Here is a 21563-nt window from a genome sequence, read left to right as displayed (position 1 = left end):
TGGCTCGCTTGTTGTGCCGCTATCCGCTTTTACAAGGTGAGTTGATCAAATTGTATACTTTTAAATACATTCTCACTGCCGTAAGCCTCAGACAACCCTTTAGTCAAACTGGAATGTTTTAACAGTACATTCAGTTGACCTTGAAGGTCCTTTATTTATTTATTCAGAATTTATTCATTAAATCTCACACGATATCAGCTTTTGAGCATGTTATTTGGCGTCCTAAAGCATAAGCTATAGAGCTGTGTCCTCCTTTACATGCTAATTCATTTATTAAAGTCATATAGCCCTTATAGCCCTTCAGCCCACTGCTAGCATCTATTCATTTTCAGTGTCATGTAACAGGAATTACCTAGAGGTATCCTCTGACATCATTTCTTATTCCATATATTCCCCTTTTTCAAGTGGTACTGACGGACTGAAACCCCTGCAAAGTTTTGTAGGCTGTGAAAAGTGTTTTTCCATATTATTTTTCCAATATCAGGCCTCGACATTAACGGTTACCTGCTTGCCTGGGTCAGGTTAACTCTCTGATCGGGCAACTTAAATGTGACATGTAGTTTCCCGTTCGGGCATGTGATTTTTTTTTTGAAAATACATTAAATATGCCTACAAAATAAACGTCCTCCTATATCGCTGGAGCGGAACTACAGCGCTATGCATCGGTTTTCAGTAAAACAGGAGAATAAGAATCATAACAATAATTTATGTTCAGTCACTTCCATATAGCCAACCGCCACACACGGAATAGAAGAAAAAGAAAAGTCACTTTTGTTATGTTCCTTCAGCCTCCGAAAACTGGCCAAGTGCCAGGTAAATGTAACGGAAATAAATAAATAAAGACAGTCCGGCTGCTATCTGTTTTAGGAACCGTCTACAAATTACACCCCACAGACTTCACGTGGAATTGTTTCAGGCAAGAAATCACAAAAAATAAATGTTTCTGATTGCTGTAGTAGTTGCCAATGACTACAGGTGATGATTTGCAGATCATTTTGCATTATAGCGAATCAGGATGCAATTAATAGTTTGAAATATTCACTCAAAATCAAAAAATCTATATTAATAAATTTTGAGGCCTAGTGTTTCTTCTGTTGAGCTAGCTGGTTTGACAGCTTTGCAGCCATAATTGTTATGTTTTGTATTTGAATAAATGATTATAATTCAACAAATACTTGTTGGTTTTATACATTTTCTTAATAGGCCTAGATTTTCCATTTTGGTCAAGTATTATTTGCTACTGGGCAATTAAATATAACAGCCACTTGCCCTTTTGGCAAGTGGCCAAAAGGGCCACATTAAAAAGCTTAATGTCAAGACCTGAATATTATTTTTCTTTGGTATAATTTATTACCACAGGACACATATCTTTACCACAATGCATATCTCATCTATCTGCCTTTCCTCGGGTTGCAGGGAACAGTGAGGGGGAGGTGGGTGGTGGTGGAGAGGGCTGTAAACATCCATTTGATGCATATCTAAACATCCTTGTCACAGCTAGTGACATAAATACAATAAATAAATATATATATATATATACATATTACATATATATTTTCTTCTTTTCGTTCCATGGATTATGAACTGTTGCCGAGATAACAGCGGCACCACAAGAGCCTCTGATTTGATGGATAGTGGCCCAACTTTTCTCCTGGGAACCGCATCCTCAATATGAGGGGGTTTAATACCCGAGGGCACCACTGCTGGGGTTTGGGCCCTGTCCACTGGGAGTTGGGCGCTGTCAACTGAGGATGGGGTCCTGTCCACTGGGGGTGGGGTCCTGTCCACTTGGGGTGGGGTCCTGTCCACTGGGGGTTGGGCCCTGTCCACTGGGGGTTGGGCCCTGTCCACTGGGGGTTGGGCCCTGTCCACCGAAAGCGTGTGCGGTGGCTCCGCACCTCAAAGACCCGTAGAGAATTCTACTGAGCTTTTGCAATCCGAAATTTTATAAAACCGTTCGTTCATTTATTGTTGTCTTTTAGTCAGAATCGATAAGAGGATGTTAATATTTTAGGAAGGCTCGATAGCCCAATATATGCTCAACACATAAGCTAGTGATTGATGTAATCGTGCGTATGTTCGAAGCAGAGTTTTGGATTTTTATAAGACTTTTATAAGATTAGAGGGTGTTATGTTTACCTGGTAGGCAGGTGAGGGGCGGAGCTCCCGGTTAGTGTACAAAGGAAGGGTTTGCTGTTGAACTGGGAGATGACCAGCTGAATGGTCACCTGAGAGGTTCCGTACTGGAGTGGACGGAAGGTCACGGTGATCGCCACCTCCCCGCTAGCCGGTATCGACCCTGGAACACGGTAGAGGTGGTGAAGTGTGGGTTTGTGTGTGTGTGTGAGAGCTAAACCACAACCTAATTATTGAGGTAGAAGGAGGCTGTGCTTGGTTAGTGCAGAGAGAAAGTTTACTTCATTATGACACACACAAAAAAATGTGTACTGTGGTCACTTCTGCTCTCAAAAATAACCACGCCTCCACTTTATTGCTGGAAAGGTCAGTTTATGTACAACCGGTGTCAATGGCATATGTGACAACAGTCCATGCTCTGTCGTTGAGATGGATAGAAGAGATGAGAGAGCAAAACACTACACCTGAAACAGCCCTCCAAAAAATTTAAATAAACCATTACAAGCCGTATCAAACCTGGGTGTGGACACTACTGGGATGTCACTAATAGAATTAGGTTTGTAATGGCAAAAACATTTGGGGCACTTAAAGGTGCATGCACACTGGCCCGATGAACACCAATACCCAATAATAACATTTTGGCCGAAGTTTGGAAAATATGCTTTCGACGTAATCCAACAACAGCCAACAATCACCAATGGGTCTGGCACACTTGCCCGAATTCCAATGTGGGTGTTTTTGGTATTTTCTTGGTGTGCCCTTATGTTATCTGTCTGAGAGTGGTGGGTTGGTACCTGCGAGGGGCTGCACCTGGAAGGCTTGGTGGGCCTGGATCACATGCACATGGAACTCAACCTCCAGGTCAGCGGGACAGCTGCAGCGGAGGGGGAGGCTGTGGCTCACACTACAGGAGGGAAGACAGATAGATAGATAGAAAGAGATAGACAGATAGAGAGAGATGGAGAGATAGAGAGAGATAGAGAGAGAGAGAGAGAGGAAGGTAGATAGGTAGACAAATATATATATAGATAGATAGATAGATAGATACGTCAATAAGTAGGTAGGCAGACAGACAGATAGAGACAGAGATTTGTTTGTGATAGAGAGAGATAAAGATAGACACACATATGCATTAATAAATACAACAAAAACAAATATGCCCGCCCCCTCACTAAAACCCTCTCTCACGCAAACACAAACACAAACACACACACACACACACACACACACACACACACCTGTGTCCCAGAGGTATGCTGGGCAGGTGGATGTGCGGGGGGATGCATAGGTCATCAATGACAGGGTAGGCATGAACTGGAATTAAAAGTGTCTCCTCGCCCTAGGGGGAGTGGGCGAACCGGGTCAGGAAGCATACGGCACAGGAGAGAGAGAGAGAGAGAGAGAGAGATGTTTAAATGTGTTTGATGGTTGAAGCAGCCCCACCTGGCCAGAGTCAGACAGGTTAGACTCTGGGGCTGGGTGAGGCTGAACAGTGTGTGCAGTGTGCTCCACTATAATCGAATCCTCTAAACAAATAGGACACTTTGGTTGAAGCAGTGGTTCTCAACTGATCTGGCCTTGGGACCCACATTTTTCATATATATGTAATTTCATTATGTCGCGACCCATTTTTATTAAAACCTAGCAAATTTATTTCTCTAAAACAATCACACATACACAATTGTAATCATGTTTTTTTACTTAAAAAACAAAACCTTTTTCATCCCTGCATACAGAGCTCTCTAGCAATGAGAAACTGATCAATCAATACTGCGTGCTGCTGATTTAGGTGAATATGAAAAAGATGAACATCATAACTGATCACACAAATATAATCTTCAAGTTGGCTTAGTAAACGGATTGTTTTTACTCAACAAGTGTTCAGTGAAGCTTTTCAGATAGTTGGGGATGTGCTTTTTTCCTGTCTCCTGTGCTTTGTTTCAAAGTCTGGGGTGATGGTTGACAGAGCTACTCTCAGATCATGTTCAGCGTCCAACCTGTTCCTCTGCTTGGACTTGAGCTGGACCAAAGTTGAGAAGCCACTTTCGCAGAGTTAGGTAGTGCTGAACTAAGTAATTAAAGTGATATATAGGCCGACACATAGGAATCATACGTCAAAACGGGCTACATTTGGCTGAATTATAAAAGGTATAAGTGGTCATTTGAAGAGCCGTTTGGGAGCCGAAAGAGCCGGCTCTTGTTGGTGAGCTGATCCAAATTATCCGGCTCACTAAAAATAACCTAAAATCTCATCTCTAATCAGATGGCCTAATCACTGGTACTATTTTTAGCTATTTTATTTTTTCTCCTACACTCCGCGACCCATTCAAAATGAGTCCGCGACCCACTTTTGGGTCGCGACCCACCAGTTGAGAAACGCTGGGTTAAAGGACAGCACATGCTCATCTTCACTGGCTATATGAGGCGCGTCCCAGAGAGGGTCAAGCTTCTTCGACACTTATAGTATAATGTCAAAGTGTGTGGCACATTTCACATACAACATTGCAAATTATAACACTCTTTATAAATTATAACAAGGAATCACAAATGGGTCGTAGCCATGGGGATAAAACGCCCCCTCATTCCTACAACTCTTAGCATAAAAGGCTTTTAGGGGTTAACTCTAGAGCAGTTTTTCCCTCCAGGGCTACTGTAGAAACATGCTTAACCATTCTTATTTTCACTGGATTAATCCCTAAATAAAACACACTTAATATTATATTAAATCTCTGCCAAGTCCGTTCCTTTCGATGCCACTAAATTCGACACACTTTACCTTTAATATATAAGGATGGACATGGGATTCATTCTGACATGACCCTAAATAATAACAGGGCAACAACAAGAAATATCAACTAACACAAACAAAAAGTGTGGACCTTGCAGTGGATGCGAAGGCAGTCGTAGAAGTAGCGCCATTGGTCAGGACAGAAGTGGACCTTGACAGTGTAGGCCAGGCCGGGGATGAGTCGGTACTAGAATCAGGGGCGGGTACAAAATTGAACAAGGATCAGATTGGCCGGGAAAGCCGTCAAATCAAAAAAGTCTTCAATTGTGGATTACTTAATAACTGAAAATACCTTTTTGGTATAGGTCGTTCGGAAGTACTTGGTTTGCGTGGTAATGATGTGGATATTAATCACCTCGGATGAGATATTGATTAATTTCTACCCGAAAAATTAGAATTATGAGACAAAGAATAAAGTGTTAAGGGAGAGAGAGAGAAGGGAGGTAAACAATTTTGTCATCCATTAAGACCAAAAACTTTCCTCCCCAACGCAGTGATGTTCCTGCACCCCAGAGAACTCTAAATTCAGAGTTAAATGAACGTGTGCTATGCACATGTATACACACTCACATCAATCTACATCATTGGTATTTACTTGATATTTACTATGATTATATGATATGATTATAGTTGACATGCCTCATACCCATTTCATAGCGTCAAGCCACTCTCACGGAAACCTTTCACAGCCTACATCATTGATAGTTCTTTATAACTTATTTGGTTGGAATTCTTGTTTAATATTTTTTATTTATTTATTTATTATTATTTTTATTTTTATTTATCTAGAACTGAGATGAAGACTCGAATCAACATGACAACGGATGATGAATTCCGGTAGAACAACTATCGACAAATACCTGTACAAATATCTGTCTAATCCAAAACGGTAACAGCTATGTATTCCTGTGGGTAAATATAACAATGGGAACGGGGTTAATCTAAAGATGAGCTATTTGGGATTGGACCAAAGAGAAATGGAAAAGGGGGTACAGATTTGGCACAACCATAACAGCTAGACTTTGCAGAAAGAAAGGGAAGGATGCCTCACCAGGAACTTTTGGTAGCCTTTTCCCAGACTGAAGCCATTAAAATGTAGGGCGGCCGGTTCTGCTTGTATCTGGCTGTTGCTCTTCATTCGACTGTATATCTCTGAAAGAATGAAAGGATATTAAAAAGAATATGCTTTGACAAAAGAATAAATCTTTATACAGATGAAGATTGCCAGTGGATTTTTGTCCATTTAGTAGGCAACAAAGACACATGAGTGACAGTCAGTGGCTATGGGGAAACTGGAAATAAAGAAAACGATCTCCAAGAAGTCATATACGATATGTATAATTTATATTGATATAGCAAAAGTCACTCAAATCAAATAAAAATATAAATCCCCTAATACTACAGATAGCAAGTATGTATTTTTTATAATCTGTCAGATGATTTTTCCATGCATAAATGACAAAAAAAATGAAGGACGTCATGAATGCTATTTCGGTTTAGATCGCAGCAAGCAGCTGTCGAGACAAAATTAAGATATGGAACAAAGATTGGCATCGATATTGCCCTAAGGCTTCCAGTTCTGCTCCAAATGTTCTCCTTATGGTGGCGGAGAAGTGAAGACGTTCCACGTTGATTAATCTCCTCATCACAGTCCTAGAAGGAAACAACACAGGGATGGCTATCACCTGAAGTGAGGAGGTGATGGGGGGCGGTGGAGGCTCTGGGGTTCCGGCTCTCCTCCACCAACTGGCCAAGGGGCACCGGAGACCCCTGTCTAAGGGCAGGGAAACTAAGGTGGGCCACTGCCATCGCCTCGGGGTCACGGCAGCTCACCCCTCCTCATTGAGGGTCAGAGTGTGTAGAGGTGCTAGGTAGGAAAAGGGAAACACAAAGAAAGAGTGTTTTGATAGTAGGATGAGAAGGGTTTAGAGGCTCAGGTTGAGTGTTTTGATGGTAGGATAAGGAGGGTTTAGTGGCTCAGGCTGAGTGTTTTGATGGTAGGATGAGGAAGGTTTAGTGGCTCAGGTTGAGTGTTTTGATGGTAGGATAAGGAAGGTTTAGTGGCTCAGGTTGAGTGTTTTGATGGTAGGATGAGGAAGGTTTAGTGGCTCAGGTTGAGTGTTTTGATGGTAGGATGAGGAAGGTTTAGTGGCTCAGGTTGAGTGTTTTGATGGTAGGATGGGGTGGGTTTAGTGGCTCAGGTTGTCCAAACTCTGTTCGATGACCATTGTACACACCATTGTACAGCCCAATTGTCATAATCAGCCCAATGTATATGTCATATTCAGCCCGTACGTTTCCGGTCTTATTTAGCCCATACATTATATCCAGCCTGTACGTATACGTTATATTCAGCCCACTGAAAACGAGGGAGGCATCTGATTGGCTACAGATAGTTCCTTGTTGAAAAAAATGTATTTGTGAATCCAGCCACGTCAGGAGTCTCAAAAATCTACCTATAAATACAGACCAGTTCACACACAAATGCAAACAAGTTTACAAGTGAAAAGCGTATTGTAAATTCAAGTTTAACAGTTTGTATATAAATGTAACAACATCCAAATACATTTTGATGAAAATTGCAGATATTTTTTAAATTAATATATTTAAAAAATTAATTATATTTATTTAAAACAAGACACATTTGTGTGTGGATCAGAAATGTGTTTGTGAAACTTATTTTTGTTTATGGATTTATTTTACATTTATACATACCGATATCCATTTGTGTGTGCATTGAAATGTATTTGTGAGAAGAGAGTAGTTGATATATAAATCACAAAATACATTTGTGAATCCTTCTCTGTGCATTCATTATTAATGAGACTGTTCTGACCCCATAGCCCATTCGTAAACGTCATATTCAGACCCTAAGTTTGACTATCCGGAATTAACATTGTAGATATCAACAACGCCATTCTGACTAGTCGTAATTACATTTTGAATAGTTGGCATTTTCATTCAAGATACCTGTAACGTAATTATGACTAGTCGAAACTACAGATAGAGTTATCTGTAATTACGTCACTGAAAACAACATTCAACTCGTCACACATCTTAAATGAAAATTGCAGATATCTGTAAATCAGTTTTGACTAGGCAGAATGAAAGTTAAAGATATCTCAAACGTCATAATATTTCAAGCCAATCTGACATAAATTTGCTAGACTGGATGTGTTGCAGATATCTGTAATTCAGTTTTGCCTAGTCAAAAATAACATTTTGGATATCCGCAACTACATTCTTCTTATCCACAATTGCCATTCATGTCTATGTGGTTTCTCATTACAGATATCCACTATTCACTATGTGAATTACGGATATCTGCAACTGAATTGTTGATATCTGTAATTCCAGTTTGAGATATCTACAATTTGATTCTGACAAGTCATAATTCCAGTTTAGTTCCCCTCAATTTAAGATATCTACATGTCCCTTTTCAAATATCTTAAATTAAGTTTTGACTAGGCGAAATGACATTGTAGATGTCTCTAAGTGGAACAAAAGATATTTACAATTCAGTTGCAGATATTCCTAATTCACATAGTGGTTATCTGCAATTGAATTGTAGATATCTGTAATGAGAAACCCCATAGCCATGAATGGCAAAAGAAATTCATGTCATTTCTCCTAGGAGGATTGTCTTTGTGGATATCTGAACTGACAATTGTGGATAGGAAGAATGTAGTTGCGGATATCCGAAACGTTCTTTTTGACTAGGCAAAACTGAATTACGGATATCTGCAACACATATCAAGTCTAGTGAATTTATGTCAAATTGGCTTGCCATAGTTAGCTCGCACACTCCAGGCTGATCACCAACGCCACGTTTATAGTCGTGATCAAACCGAAAGGAGGAAGAATCGTGCGGTGTTATGGAAGTTAAAGGACACGAAACCACAACCGACGGAGTGGCGTCAACGTAAACACTCTCGCGGCTATCTGGAAGTCAACGTAAACACTCTCGCGAGCCTCTTGGCAAGATGGTTATCTTACCTAGTTGTGTATGGTTTACAGTTGAAGACAGTGTGAACGTTTAACGGAGCATTGAAGCCCTCGGTAACAACATAACGTTAGTTCATGTGTACTTTAGCTGTAGAACTATCTAACTAACTATCTAACTCATGACTTCACGACAATAGAGTCCAGGAGCGCTTGGTTCTCGTTTGTATCCAGTGGCGTTTACCCCCTCGTCTTCAGACGCTCTCGCCGTTGCCATGGTGGCACGGCCACCTAACGCTTAGTGGTTGCCATGGTGACACACAAAGGCCCTTGAGGAGGGGGCTGAAGGGAAAGGGGGCAGGTCCATGGATTGAGTTTTGCAACGCCAATTAATGATCATTCGTTGAATAAAACGATATGAAAAGTTTCATCATGATTTTTCTGATACTAACAAACGTTGATTAATATGTGTGTATTCATCGAGGACAAAAAAGGGGACATTATGCTTAGTATTGTAGCTGTTGTAGTAGTCACGTTTTCGCAGCAGTTGTGTAAACAATGTTAATGTCATTCGATGTAGACCATTATACATTATATATATATATATATATATATATATATATATATATATATATATATATATATATATATATATATATATATATATATATATATACATATATATATAAAATACTATATTGACATCTAGTGGCAGCATTTGGAAAAACATTCTATATTTTAGAAAATAATGTTGAGGTTTCGTCTCAACTATTGATCTGTTCTTTAATTGTATTTAATGTTCGCAAAATAAGACAACAAAGTATTCGACTCCTTCTAGTGTCCAAATGTACAAACTTTTGTCAATAACTGTCATCAATAATTACACTTTCATCCATTTGAAAGTTGTTCAGACTGCATGGGAATGTGGGCCATCAGCTCTGGTTGGTGACATTGTCTCAACCTCTTGCACTGAGTTCTTCCACACCCGCACACACAAACACACACACACACACACACACACACAAACACACACACACACACACACACACACACACACACACACACACACACACACACACACACACACACACACACACACAGTAACATAGAAGGTAAGAGAAAGAAAGAGAGATGAGAACAGATTGTATTGGTTAATTATCTACCGGGGTGGACAATTTCATCTATTTGATTCCCCAACTCCTAGGGCCTCCTCAGGCACTCAGAGGAAGCCGATCAAATGACGTCCCTGATCAAATATTTACAACCAATCCATCTCGATACTTCTTCTCAAGGGGATTTTGTATATACTTGATGTTTTTTATGTGTTTATGTGTCTATGTTGGTGAATGTGGGAGTATATGACTAAGAAAATGCCTACACAAACAAACAATTAATAGTTCTTTGATTAACTCGGCAGACAGAGGGATGGAATACATAGTACTTAAGTATTAAGGAGAAGTCCCCAACAATGAACGATCGTAAGAGAACGTCCCACGCCTCAACCTCAAGGGGCCTATCTACAGCACAACCATGCAATTATCAACAGTTTTTATTAAATGGCTATTCTCAAGTAGATTATCCCCGGTATTATATCCTCTCTAAAAAGGGGCCACTACAATTTTGAATAATTGAAAGGGTGTTGCAGGTAAGATGTAAGAGCTACAATTGGACTGTAATTTTTTGGAAATGCCAAAGCCATCCGTCAGCTTTTTGTGAGTGAAATGCTCTTGTGAGAATATCTGTTCTGGTTGACTGCCTGCCTGTGCATGGGACAATTTAGATTTCAGACCACTACATGCTAATGTCCGACCAATCTGGACCAATTCCTTCCTTGATTGGCTCTGGGAATTCATTACAATCCCATGCACGCACATGCATTTATCATAGCTACAGGGGAATGCACCAGTTCTCAGTGAACGTCTTACATCTCAACCTCTTTGGTGTTCTCCGGGAACAGGAGGCTGATCGATTACCTTGTTCTTCCTGGTCACTCCGTTTGGTCTACAGTACATGCTCTTTGTCTTCCCGTCACGCTCAGCAGCCCCTCAGTGGCCTCTACAGATATGCTAAGAAAAGATTAGGAGTTTTATCGCACATCCGGTCTGGGGAAAAGCATTTTCCATTCTTTTCCCTCCCCTATGAGCTGTGATAAATAACAATACTGCAAGAACAACACTAAAGGAGAATCAATACAATATATAATATTTTATTTTGACAAAGCAATATCTAAAACATGTAACAGACACGGATGCACCTCTATCAAGAGATCCCCATATCCTGAGAACAGCTGATAGATAGCCATTTGATTTATAGAACTACAAGCATCACACTTTTTTTGTTTTGATCAATGACGCAATCACTGCGTGTCCCATGCCTTAATAAGTCATCTAACACAGGTGAACAAGACACCAGAGCTGTGTTCGAAATCGTTCCCTATTCACTCACTCACTATTCCCTGTTTAGGATATAGTGCACTATATAGGGAACGAACAAACGAGAATTAGGGCACTACGCTGAACATTTCTAAACGACTGCATTGCATTGTGATATACGGGAGTAACATGTAGGGAACATCGTATGTTCATTCAAATTTGGGGTATTTTATGTCCACTATATAGTAAATGAAATTATCCACTGAGAATTCGAACACCACTACAAAATGACGAGAACCCTATATAGTGCACCAAATCCGTGATAGGGAACGATTTCGAACACAGCTAAGGAGACGCCATCAGAAATTGTTTATCAATCGCTCGGTACCGCGCCGTATCTATAGGGCTACGCAAGTTTTGAAAAGAAAAAAAAGTTGTGAAGAGAATAAGCGCAGCTAGAGCTAAAGCCATCTTCCACTTGAGGCTAAAGCCATTCCAGGCTGATGTTATCGTTGATTACGCACGCTCACGAGATGTGTAACTAACCAGCCCAGAACCGTGAATGTCGAATCATGGATCAAATGTCCGAAAAGGACTGAGAGGGATCTTTTCCAGCGGCGAAGAGAAGCTGCTTGTGGAGGTCCATGAGGAATACAAGCATATAACAACACAAAGGGAACACCGTAACTATTAAAGGTAACCATAACATTAACATGAGTAACACCGTAACCATAACATTAACATGAGTTCCCCTGGACTGCCTATGGTCCCCCGGTGGCTAAAACTTATGTTCGGTGTAAAACGAGCACTAGCTATCCTGCTTACCTTTGAAAAAATGGAAGCTTAGACGTGCTGATTTTGAATGTGGCCCCAAAAGTCGTCATAAGAGGCCAAGTTATCTCCCCTTTCTCTGCCTTGCCCGCCCAGAGAATTTGGCCCGCCAATGAGACAACTGTTAGTGTTATGGCGCATAACACGTTGGTTTGTCTCTGGTATTTCCACAACGAGACTCGTAGTGGGGGTTATCTCAGCCATGGTTGAGAAGGAACTTTGGCTTTGACTCCCTGAAGTACATGAGGAGAAAGGGATTGTTGCCCGCGATTGTCTCCCGCCGGAGCCCCGCTGCCCCCTGCCCGCCGCCCAGCTCCAGGACTCCCGAATATTTACAGAACACAGGCTGTGTGCGCCTCGTCATTCCGATACATCCACTGTAAACAGCGCATGGTTCCTTGGCCGCAAGCTGCTCAGGGCCACACCCCCACCCTCCTCCTTGACCCGCCTCTCTCCTCCTAATTTGCATTAAAGCTACAGACACCGAAGTGGCGCGTTTGGGGAAAGCTCAATGTGCGACTGGCTCATAGTGGCTGTAATTCTGCACCATGGCTGATTTTCGGGAACGTCTTCAAATACTGTGTTAGGGGCCCACTAATATCTATATTAAAGCATCCATAAAGTAGCATGCTGTAGATAGCTGTACTGTTTAACCCTGTTTGACCCTAAAGTGTTACTGTACTATGAGTAGGTCTCGCGGGATTAACTTCACGTGATTTGGTTATGCGGATACCCGGAACTTGATACGCATGATGGTGTCAGAAGTTGGATCCTTCCTGAAAACATCACTCAGACAACCTCATCTCTAGGAACGTTAACTTTGAAGACTCGTCCGCGGTAAGCGACACCATCGAAATGGCAGATGGATTCAGGCGTCCGGATCCTCTCGTTTTCGATGAGAATGTGGCAGAGCACTGGCGCAAGTTTGAACGAGAATATAATATTTTCATTGCCGCCGCACACAGCGATAAACCTGCCTGAACAAGAGCTTATATACTCCTTAACCTCGCAGGACCGGAGGCTATAGTGAGGGAGCGGTCATTCACCTATGTGTCCACGGTACTAGGAGGAGATGAGAACGTTGTCATTCCAGCAGAATCTAGAGAGGACCCCGAGTGTCTGAAAAGAAAGTTTAAAGAAATATGCAACCCTGAATCAAACGTGATAATGGAGAGGCACAACTTCAACACCAGACACCAAAAGCCTGGCGAAACTACTAAAGCATACGTGAGTACACTGAGAAATCTGGCTAAAAACTGTCATTTTGGTGCATTGGAAAACAAACTGATAAGAGACACACTGGTCTGTGGAATAAGTAGCGACAGTGTCAGACACAAGCTTTTAAAAGAGACTGAACTAACACTGTCCAAAGCATTACGCATTTGCCAAATTAGCGAGCTCACTGAAAGACATAGCAAAACCCTCTCCATGACTAAAACTACTACAACCGCCAGTGTGGACGCTGTACAAATAAAATATAGAAACATCTACAGCAAAATGAAGTGCACTATGAACAGTGTTGGGAACGTTACTTTAAAAAATAAATTAGTTATAGTTACTCACTACTTGTTCCATAAAGTAACTGAGTTAGTAACTGAATTACTCTATAATGAAAGTAACTAGTTACCAGGGAAAGTAACTATTTGCGTTACTGTAAAAAAAGAAAGTTGCTATATGTCAAAGAATTTGGATTTTTCTGAGCAGTTTTCACTTGGCCTTAATGTGTTAAATGGTTGAACTGCCCATTCAAGGCCCTGATATACTTCCAACTGAATTTTAATTTGCTTAGTTGCAAAGGCTGTGGAACATCTGCCGAATACTACAGAAAATGCCAACTTTTCATCGGAATACTCCGGACTCGCCATTTCTGCTGCTTCATCGAATCTGTTTGGTGTGTGCATTTGCGTGTGTGTGTGTGTGTGTGTGTGTGGCGCACGTGTCCTGGCTTGTGTGTAAAAACACTGGCTCCGATTGGCTACCATAAAACATGACTCTGCCTTAGCCAATCATAATCACTTATCTCGTTGTTAACCCACCCGGTCTCCTCACTAGCAGTTTGTGTTTGGAGCCAGGGGTGCGTTCAGGTTACGCAGTTTATTCAATCAATTCATAGTAACGCACCGCATTTAACGTACAGTAACGGTAACGGCGTAGTAGCGACAGAAACAGTAATTAGTTAGATTACCCCGTTACTGAAAAAATAACGGCGTTACCTAACGCCGTTATTTTAAACGGCGTTATTACAAACACTGACTACGAAGGAAAATCCATAAATCTCCAGCTGCCGAAATTGCGGGGGAACCGATCCAGCAAAACGTGACCAGTGTCCAGCTTTTGGCCAACAGTGCCACAACTGTGATAAGCAGAACAACTTCAAAAGCCAATGTAGGTCTACCAAGTCGAGCAGACCGAACAGACAGATAAACCATCTGTATGCTGAAACGAAAACCAGCAGTGAATGTAAAGACACATTTACCATTGAAGGCTTATCCTTGCATGATGATGAGAGGAAAATTGTCAAGGAAGGACATTGTTTTGTGACTGTTAATGATAAACAGCTAAACCTGAAAGTGGATACAGGGGCGAAATGTAACGTTATGTCCTTACACACATACAAACTTTTCAGGCACACTGAAGAACTTCAAATGCCAATTAAGCAGGTCATCTTGTAGCATTTGGCGGATCTATGATCAAACCAATTGGCACAGTGACATTGCCATGCAAGCTAAATGAACAGCTGTACAACCTACAGTTTCAAGTGGTGAAAGAAAGTGTTGCCTCCATTCTTGGCCTACAGGACAGCCTACATAGGAAGCTAGTCACCGTCAGCAGTGACTGTGTTAAGGATCGCACCCTGTCGCAGAAAATTGTTAAGGAATATGCAGACCTATTCAAAGATGACATCGGTGACTTACCTGTAGCATACTCAATGAAGGTAGATCCAGAGATAACACCGGTTGTCAGCCCTCCACGTCGTATCCCAGCTGGAATGCAAAAACAATTGGAACAAGAGCTCGAAAGAATGCAAACCCTGGGAGTAATTGAACCTGTGGATGAGCCCACAGAATAGGTTTCGAATTTAGTGGCCACACATAAGGAAGGGTCGGGTGACGTGTGCATCTGCATAGAAATCCCCAGAAACCTAAACAAGGCCCTCGTGCGCCCTCACCATCCCATGCGCACGGTGGAGGAGGTGGCCGCTCAGGTGCAACCATCTTTTCCGTCCTTGATGCCAAAAGCTCTTTCTGGCAAGTCAGACTGGATGATGCCTCATCCTTCCTCACAACATTCACAACTCCGTATGGCCGATTTAAGTTCATAAAGATGCGTTCGAAATTTGTACATCCTCAGAAGTGTTTCAAAGAGCAATGGTACAAAACTTTGCAGGACATCCATGTGCAATAATCGTGGACGACATCGTCATCGGTGGCAAAGGTGAGCATGAAAAAAACATGAAAAAGGTACTGGATCGGGCCAGACAGGTGAAACTGAGACTGAATCCCAGCAAATGCAAGTTTGGACTCAACGAGGCGAGCTATGTTGGGCACACATTCACAGATAAAGGGCTAAAAGCAGATTAATACAATCTGTGAAATACCACCCCCAGAGGACAAGCCAGCTCTTCAGCGTCAACTACTTGGGCAAGTTCATTCCAAACCTAAGTGAATTAACCATACCAACCACACCGTCAGCTGCTCCACAAGGAAGTGGTGTGGAATTGGATGGAGCATCAGCAGAATCCTTTTGACAGGCTCAAGACCTGCATCAGCAGCCCACCTGTACTCCATTACTATGATGTGAGGCGACCAGTGACACTAACCTGCGATGCATCATAATATGGTTTAGGGGCTGCTTGCCTTCAAGAGGAGAATCCCGTGGCATACGCGTCTCGCACACTGACCGAGACGGAGATGATACACTCAAATAGAAAAAGAACTTCCAGCAGTGGTCTTCGCCTGCTACAAGTTCTATGACTACATCTACGGCAAGCCGGTTGTGATTGAGGCTGACCACTAGCCCTTGGTCACCATTCACAAAAAGCCATTTCACACCATCCCAGCTCGCCTGCAACGCATGATGCTACAGTTGCAAAAATTCGATCTGACTCTCACCTACAAAAAAGGAAAGCAACTCTACTTAGCTGACACCCTTTCCTGTGCACTGAGGTGCAACGTCAGCCCCCAGAGGGCAGAACGGCCAGAGTTTGAGGTGATGACAGTTCAACTAATATCCCCACAGCGTCTTGAAGAACTACGTTAAAACACTGCTGCAGACACAGTGCTGCAGAAACTCATCTGTTTCATTGAATGGGGCTGGCCAAGACGTCCATGCAGCGTACTTACAGAAGTGAGATCATTCTTCAGTTTCCGTGTTGAACTCACCGTCGAAGACAGGGTCATCATGAAAGGAAACAAGGCGGTCCTGCCCACTGCCCTGCACTCGGAATACCTGAAGGAGCTATACATGGGACACCCAGGAGTTGAATCCACAAAGAGAAGGGCAAGGGAAAGTTTTTTTTGGCCATCTTTAAATGAGGACATTTAAAGATGGCATGCGGCATCTGTAACAGCCTGAGGCCTTACCAGCAAAAAGAGCCTCTTAAACTGCACAGAGTCCCAGACCTGCCCTGGTCTTTTGTCGCCACAGACATTTTTGAATGGAAGAATCACCATTACTTGGTGCTTGTTGACTCGTACTCTGGCTGGTTTGAAATTGACTGGCTCAGCAGCCTGTCACCTGTGGTGGATTCTGAAGGGAAGGAATACAGGCGTAACCGACGCCACATCCTGCGGGGTTGGCTTAGTTCAGGAGGTAGAGCAGTTGTCTCGTAACCGAAAGGTTGCTAGTTCAAGTGTTGATGTGTCCCTGAGCAAGACAGTTAACCCTAACTGCTCCTGACGAGCTGGCTGTCGCCTTGCATGGTTGACTCTGCCGTCGGTGTGTCAATGTGTGTATTAACCGATGTAAGTCGCTTTGGATAAAAGCGTCTGCTATATGCCCTAATTGTAATCCTGCCAGTCATGGAGCCACAGCCTCCGAAGAGCACCTCATACACTGATGAATTGAACACAACAGGTCACACACTTGACCCCAATATGGCCAAAATAGAAAGGACTGAAATAACTGAACAAACACCAGCAGAACTGTATCACAGACAACTAAATCCAGAAATGTTTCCCACCAGTGCATCCCATCAAGGCTTGGGATCCGAGCAACGGGTCGTATCGCAGGCCAAAAACCGAGTTCAATTTGCCAATTCCATGTATTTCACTACGCCAAATAGAAACTACATGAACTGAGCTAGCTTCTGGCGTTTATTGAATCCAAAATCTCAGAAATAATGCTTGGTTATTTGAGTTCTGCATTATGTTTTATTCTGTTGACAATGCATTTAGTTGTTGGTTACTTTTAAGTGAACCAGATCATATTTACATTTCTATCATAAAACTGCTGTTAGTGCAGAAATGTGTGATTCTATGTTTCAGTAGCCACAGCTAAAGAAAGGGGATGTATATAGCTATAATGTTTAACTGTTTGACCCTAAAGTGTTACCGTACTATGAGTAGGTCTCGTGGGATTAACTTTACGTGATTTGGTTATGCGGATACCCGGTGTGGGTACCAGATTGACTCGGCTGCCAGATCGACTCGGGGTCCTGCGCTTACAGATGACGTATCGACACAAGCCAACGGACAAAACCCGGAAGGGTTGTTTATAAACGGGGCTCAATCATGGACATAAAAGAAAGGCTCAATCCGTTTTGGTTTTGATTTTAATTGAACGCAGCCCGTTCTTTTGCACAAACAAAGCCATTGGAAAAACATCTAAAAGCACTGATAAATGCATATGTAACCCAGTTCCTGTTAGGGACTCTTATTCTGAAGGATGAGAACGGAAATGTCTGCGTGTGGGTCGCTGTGTTGACTCTGTGTTGGGAGCGCTGGAAATAAAGTGGATCGCCCCATTCAGTGAATGGAGTTAACAGATTCTTCTTTTATATATTACCCAAGTATAGCCAACAATACATGTACATTAGATTATTATTCATAGATTAGAAAACAAAAGGAGATCTTTAATACTTGGGAATAACATGGGAATGAATGACAGCGTTTACAGGAAGTGCGTCATTATTGCGCATCTAGGACCCCGAGTCGATCTGGCAGCCGAGTCAATCCGGTACCCACACCGGAACTCGATACGCATGTATTCTCTGTGTTAGACCGTGGACATCAATAACGAAGATTCTATCTTACCATTCGGATACTTTATTGACCAAACAACACATGCCATGGGACCTTTAATAGGATGGGAGGGGACAGGCTCTGTCAGCTCAGGTTAGCGCTTTAGCATCAAGCTTCAAGTTGTGCATCACCTGCGAGGGTGAACAGTGTTTATTTCGATCCCTAATATCTGCAGTGTACCGGTGGCAAGATACTCAAACATCACCCTGAGTTGCTTTGGGCAAATTTTGATTTCAGCCCCCATTCACAGCCAGCAAGGGCCACGCAAATGTATGCATAGTTTTACCCAACACTATATATAATCTTTATTGAAGTTGGTTCCAGATGAGAACCTCAAAGTTACCTCACCAAGCTTGCTTTGAACCTTAGGAATGGTAACAAGGATCTCAAGCACCCTTAAATAGAAGCAAACATTCCCATAGATGAGATGATGAGAAGACCTCCTTAACCCCCCCCCCCTCCAAACACACACTCAGAACCCCATCTCAAACACCTCATACCCCGGATCTGTACCCCATCAACCCTGCACCATGAACCCCTCCTCACCCACCCCACCACCCATAGGTACAGCAGGAGACGCAGAGGCGGTGGAGGAGATGACGTTCAAAACGCCATTTGGGTGGTGGTCGTCACAATAGCGCCCCCACCACGGCTCGATCAGCCAAAGCTCTGGCTCTGCTCTCACTCAGGTCCTCATGCTCTCCTCGGTTCCACAGCACCCCCCGGTGGACCCTGACGTGAAGTGACCGGGCTCATGTCAAGCTCAACTCTATTTCCCTTAGAATGACTTTGACTACAGAATCCCCAAATATGGCTACTTTTGTTATCGTTATGATTATTATTTACAGAGGTGGCCTTCTTAAAAAAAAGTGTGTGTGATGCAGAATCCTTTTTACTTCCATTAGCAATGCACGGGTTATACAGATCTGTATGATTATAATCTGAAATTATATCCCTGAAACACTACAATTGACCTATGTAGACCTTCCTGCCCTATGCTAATGGGAGGGAAGGGGGGAAATCCAAGGAAGTCCAGAATAAAAAGATTTGTAGAAAAAAATCAGACTTGTAGATGGGCACGATTTATTATTGAGAAACTTTACAGTTCCGATATGATTTAATAGAGTAAATAGCTGCAACAGTTACATTACAAGTCACATAGTGCCGATTTAAGGAACTGGATCATGACTATTTCTGGGAGTTTAACCAATGATGCATTGCTTTCCCTTGTTCAGTACCTTGACCCCTAACCACATCTTCCAGCTGAAGTTTTTCCAAAAGCATTTATCTCTATGTATCGATCTATTCCAGTATAAAGTCCGTTAACTAGCTCCAGTGGGTCCGCTGATGATTCTCTACTACAATCATCTGTCCTTCTTCATCTGATATCTCAATACATGCTGGTGTGATGGAAGGCATTTAAATTGGTGCAGATAGATAGATATAGATATAGATATAGAGCTAGATAGATATATAAAATAGAGCTTGTGCCGAAAAGGTCTACTCTACAAATCACAAAGATGTAAAATACATGTTTTTTATATGAAAACCTTGTGCTTTTTAGAAAACCCATAACAGAGGTAGTACAAATGCTTGAAGTGTATTTTTTTTCATTAAAAACCCTAACTGGGCTATTTTGCAAACAACAAAATATTACAAAAAATGACATATGGATGGGTTAAGACACCACATTACATGTAGTGTAAAGATTAGTAAGGAACAGCACCTAGATGCCGTACTTGACTTTAAAATCTTCAACAGCCTTTATATAGCCTTTCATTGCTTCTTCTTTGGAAAGACCTGTTGGTTAGACACAGTGAATTCAGTTAGTTGGGAGAGACAATTCACATTAATTAAGCGTTCAATTTTGTGCCTTTAATATTCAAAAGTCGAACCAAATTTATTTAAATAGAGCATTAATCTATTCTACTCTCACAAGCACAGGATTAGGGCTACAATAAGAATCACATGAGGGAATAATATATGCGAATACACTGGAGTTTGAAAGTTGTATTTGTTAAAGTAATGACCTTTTCTGGATTTCCACGCGTCCCACTTCTTCCTCCCAACAAAGTCTAGCATCCCAGGGCGCTCTGCAAGCAACCCCAGACGTCACAAAATGTACACAGTTTGCAATATTAAACAGTTTGTATAAAATTTAAATATTCATCAGCTATTTCAAATATTCATCATCAATCATGCCTAATGCAATAGACCCATTCTATGCGAATTCGTTAAGAATAGCCCAAGTCCAACCACAAAAAAAATCCAGCATGCATGTGTTATATATAGATAGATAGATTGATAGATAGAGAGATAGATATAACTAGATAGATAAACTAGATAGATAGATATAAATAGATATAACTATACTATATAAATATATAAAACTATAAAAAACTATATATGTATATAAAATATAAATATATATATAAAACGATATTTATATAAAACGATGCATATAAAACGATATGTAACACTATATAACTACTGTGGTACACGTTAACCAACGTGTTCAAGCCACGCCCACAAATACACGTCATCGACTTCCCTAACTGGTTATTGGATGAAACCTTTGTTCGACTTTACATCAAAATAAGAACCCACGCACATTCAATTAGTACAGAACAGAGTTAAAACATGATGAACGCTTAGGGTTTCATTCACTTTTGTTCATTTAAAGAAACGGAAACAACTGGGTATAAACCGATCTCGCTTTACCCAAAGTGCCCAGAAATTATGATCATAATTGTCTTTCTCATGTGATATTGGAGGGGAGGAAACGATCACAAGGCCTAACTTTTAAACACTAAGAGTAACCAGATAATCAGTATATGGAGGGTCTCTCACCGGTGATTACATCCCCCTCGGTGGTCTGCTTGTAGAGCCCGTACAGGACCCCCAGGTCCTCGTTGCTCGGCCTCACCTTTAGGACCTTCGACTCCTCCACGGCTCTCTGGAACTCTTCCTCCTGCAAACACAACCCATTAAACACATAACAGAGGAATACATGATGTGGTTCAGGGATAGATGGTAGTATGAACCCGATTGCGAAATGAATAGAAATGTTACTGACAGACATGACGGCCAATGGACCTCTTCTCTTACCTCAGAGGGCGAGGCGCTTCATTTATAGGCTCTGGTGGTTGAACCGGTCGATCTGCATAGCACCCACCGAGAACAAGCCGTGTTTTAACATACGTGTTTGAAAGGTTATTGTTCACCTGGAGGGAGTGTTCAAACTGAACCAAT

At 41.8% G+C, this 21563-nt stretch overlaps 2 protein-coding genes across 2 annotated transcripts in view; both read right to left on the bottom strand.

The window, feature by feature from the left end:
* The window catches only part of cfap221 (cilia and flagella associated protein 221), a gene marked incomplete at its 5' end in the record, with an annotated part of 36082 nt that extends 29349 nt beyond the window's left edge, over positions 1–6733 (bottom strand). The window contains 7 exons of the mRNA XM_079734243.1: positions 2140–2299; positions 2931–3040; positions 3375–3475; positions 5016–5111; positions 5217–5303; positions 5976–6076; positions 6610–6733. Of these exons, the coding sequence (XP_079590369.1) occupies positions 2140–2299; positions 2931–3040; positions 3375–3475; positions 5016–5111; positions 5217–5303; positions 5976–6076; positions 6610–6733 (779 nt within the window). The remainder of the gene's footprint in view (positions 1–2139; positions 2300–2930; positions 3041–3374; positions 3476–5015; positions 5112–5216; positions 5304–5975; positions 6077–6609) is intronic.
* Positions 6734–19389: 12656 nt separating this feature from the next.
* LOC307075262 (acyl-CoA-binding protein-like) lies at positions 19390–21418 on the bottom strand. Its single transcript, XM_079735804.1, has 4 exons — positions 21388–21418; positions 21162–21282; positions 20342–20404; positions 19390–20111 (listed from the first exon to the last, which is right to left on the bottom strand). Exons 1-4 carry the CDS (start codon positions 21391–21393, stop codon positions 20038–20040), a joined length of 264 nt encoding a protein of 87 aa, XP_079591930.1. The 5' UTR covers positions 21394–21418; the 3' UTR covers positions 19390–20037.
* Positions 21419–21563: the final 145 nt, after the last annotated feature.

Source organism: Pollachius pollachius, assembly GCF_949987615.1.
Source record: "Pollachius pollachius genome assembly, chromosome: 4".
NCBI lineage: Eukaryota > Metazoa > Chordata > Actinopteri > Gadiformes > Gadidae > Pollachius > Pollachius pollachius.
This window is presented reverse-complemented; position numbering and strand designations above follow the sequence as displayed.

Excerpts from the sequence above, each read along its gene's own strand:
- LOC307075262 (XM_079735804.1), bottom strand. Across the intron at positions 20,405-21,161 it reads CGAGGGGGATGTAATCACCG|AGCGCCCTGGGATGCTAGAC; the intron begins GTGAGAGACCCT and ends GGTTGCTTGCAG. Across the intron at positions 20,112-20,341 it reads CGCGTGGAAATCCAGAAAAG|GTCTTTCCAAAGAAGAAGCA; the intron begins GTCATTACTTTA and ends TCTAACCAACAG.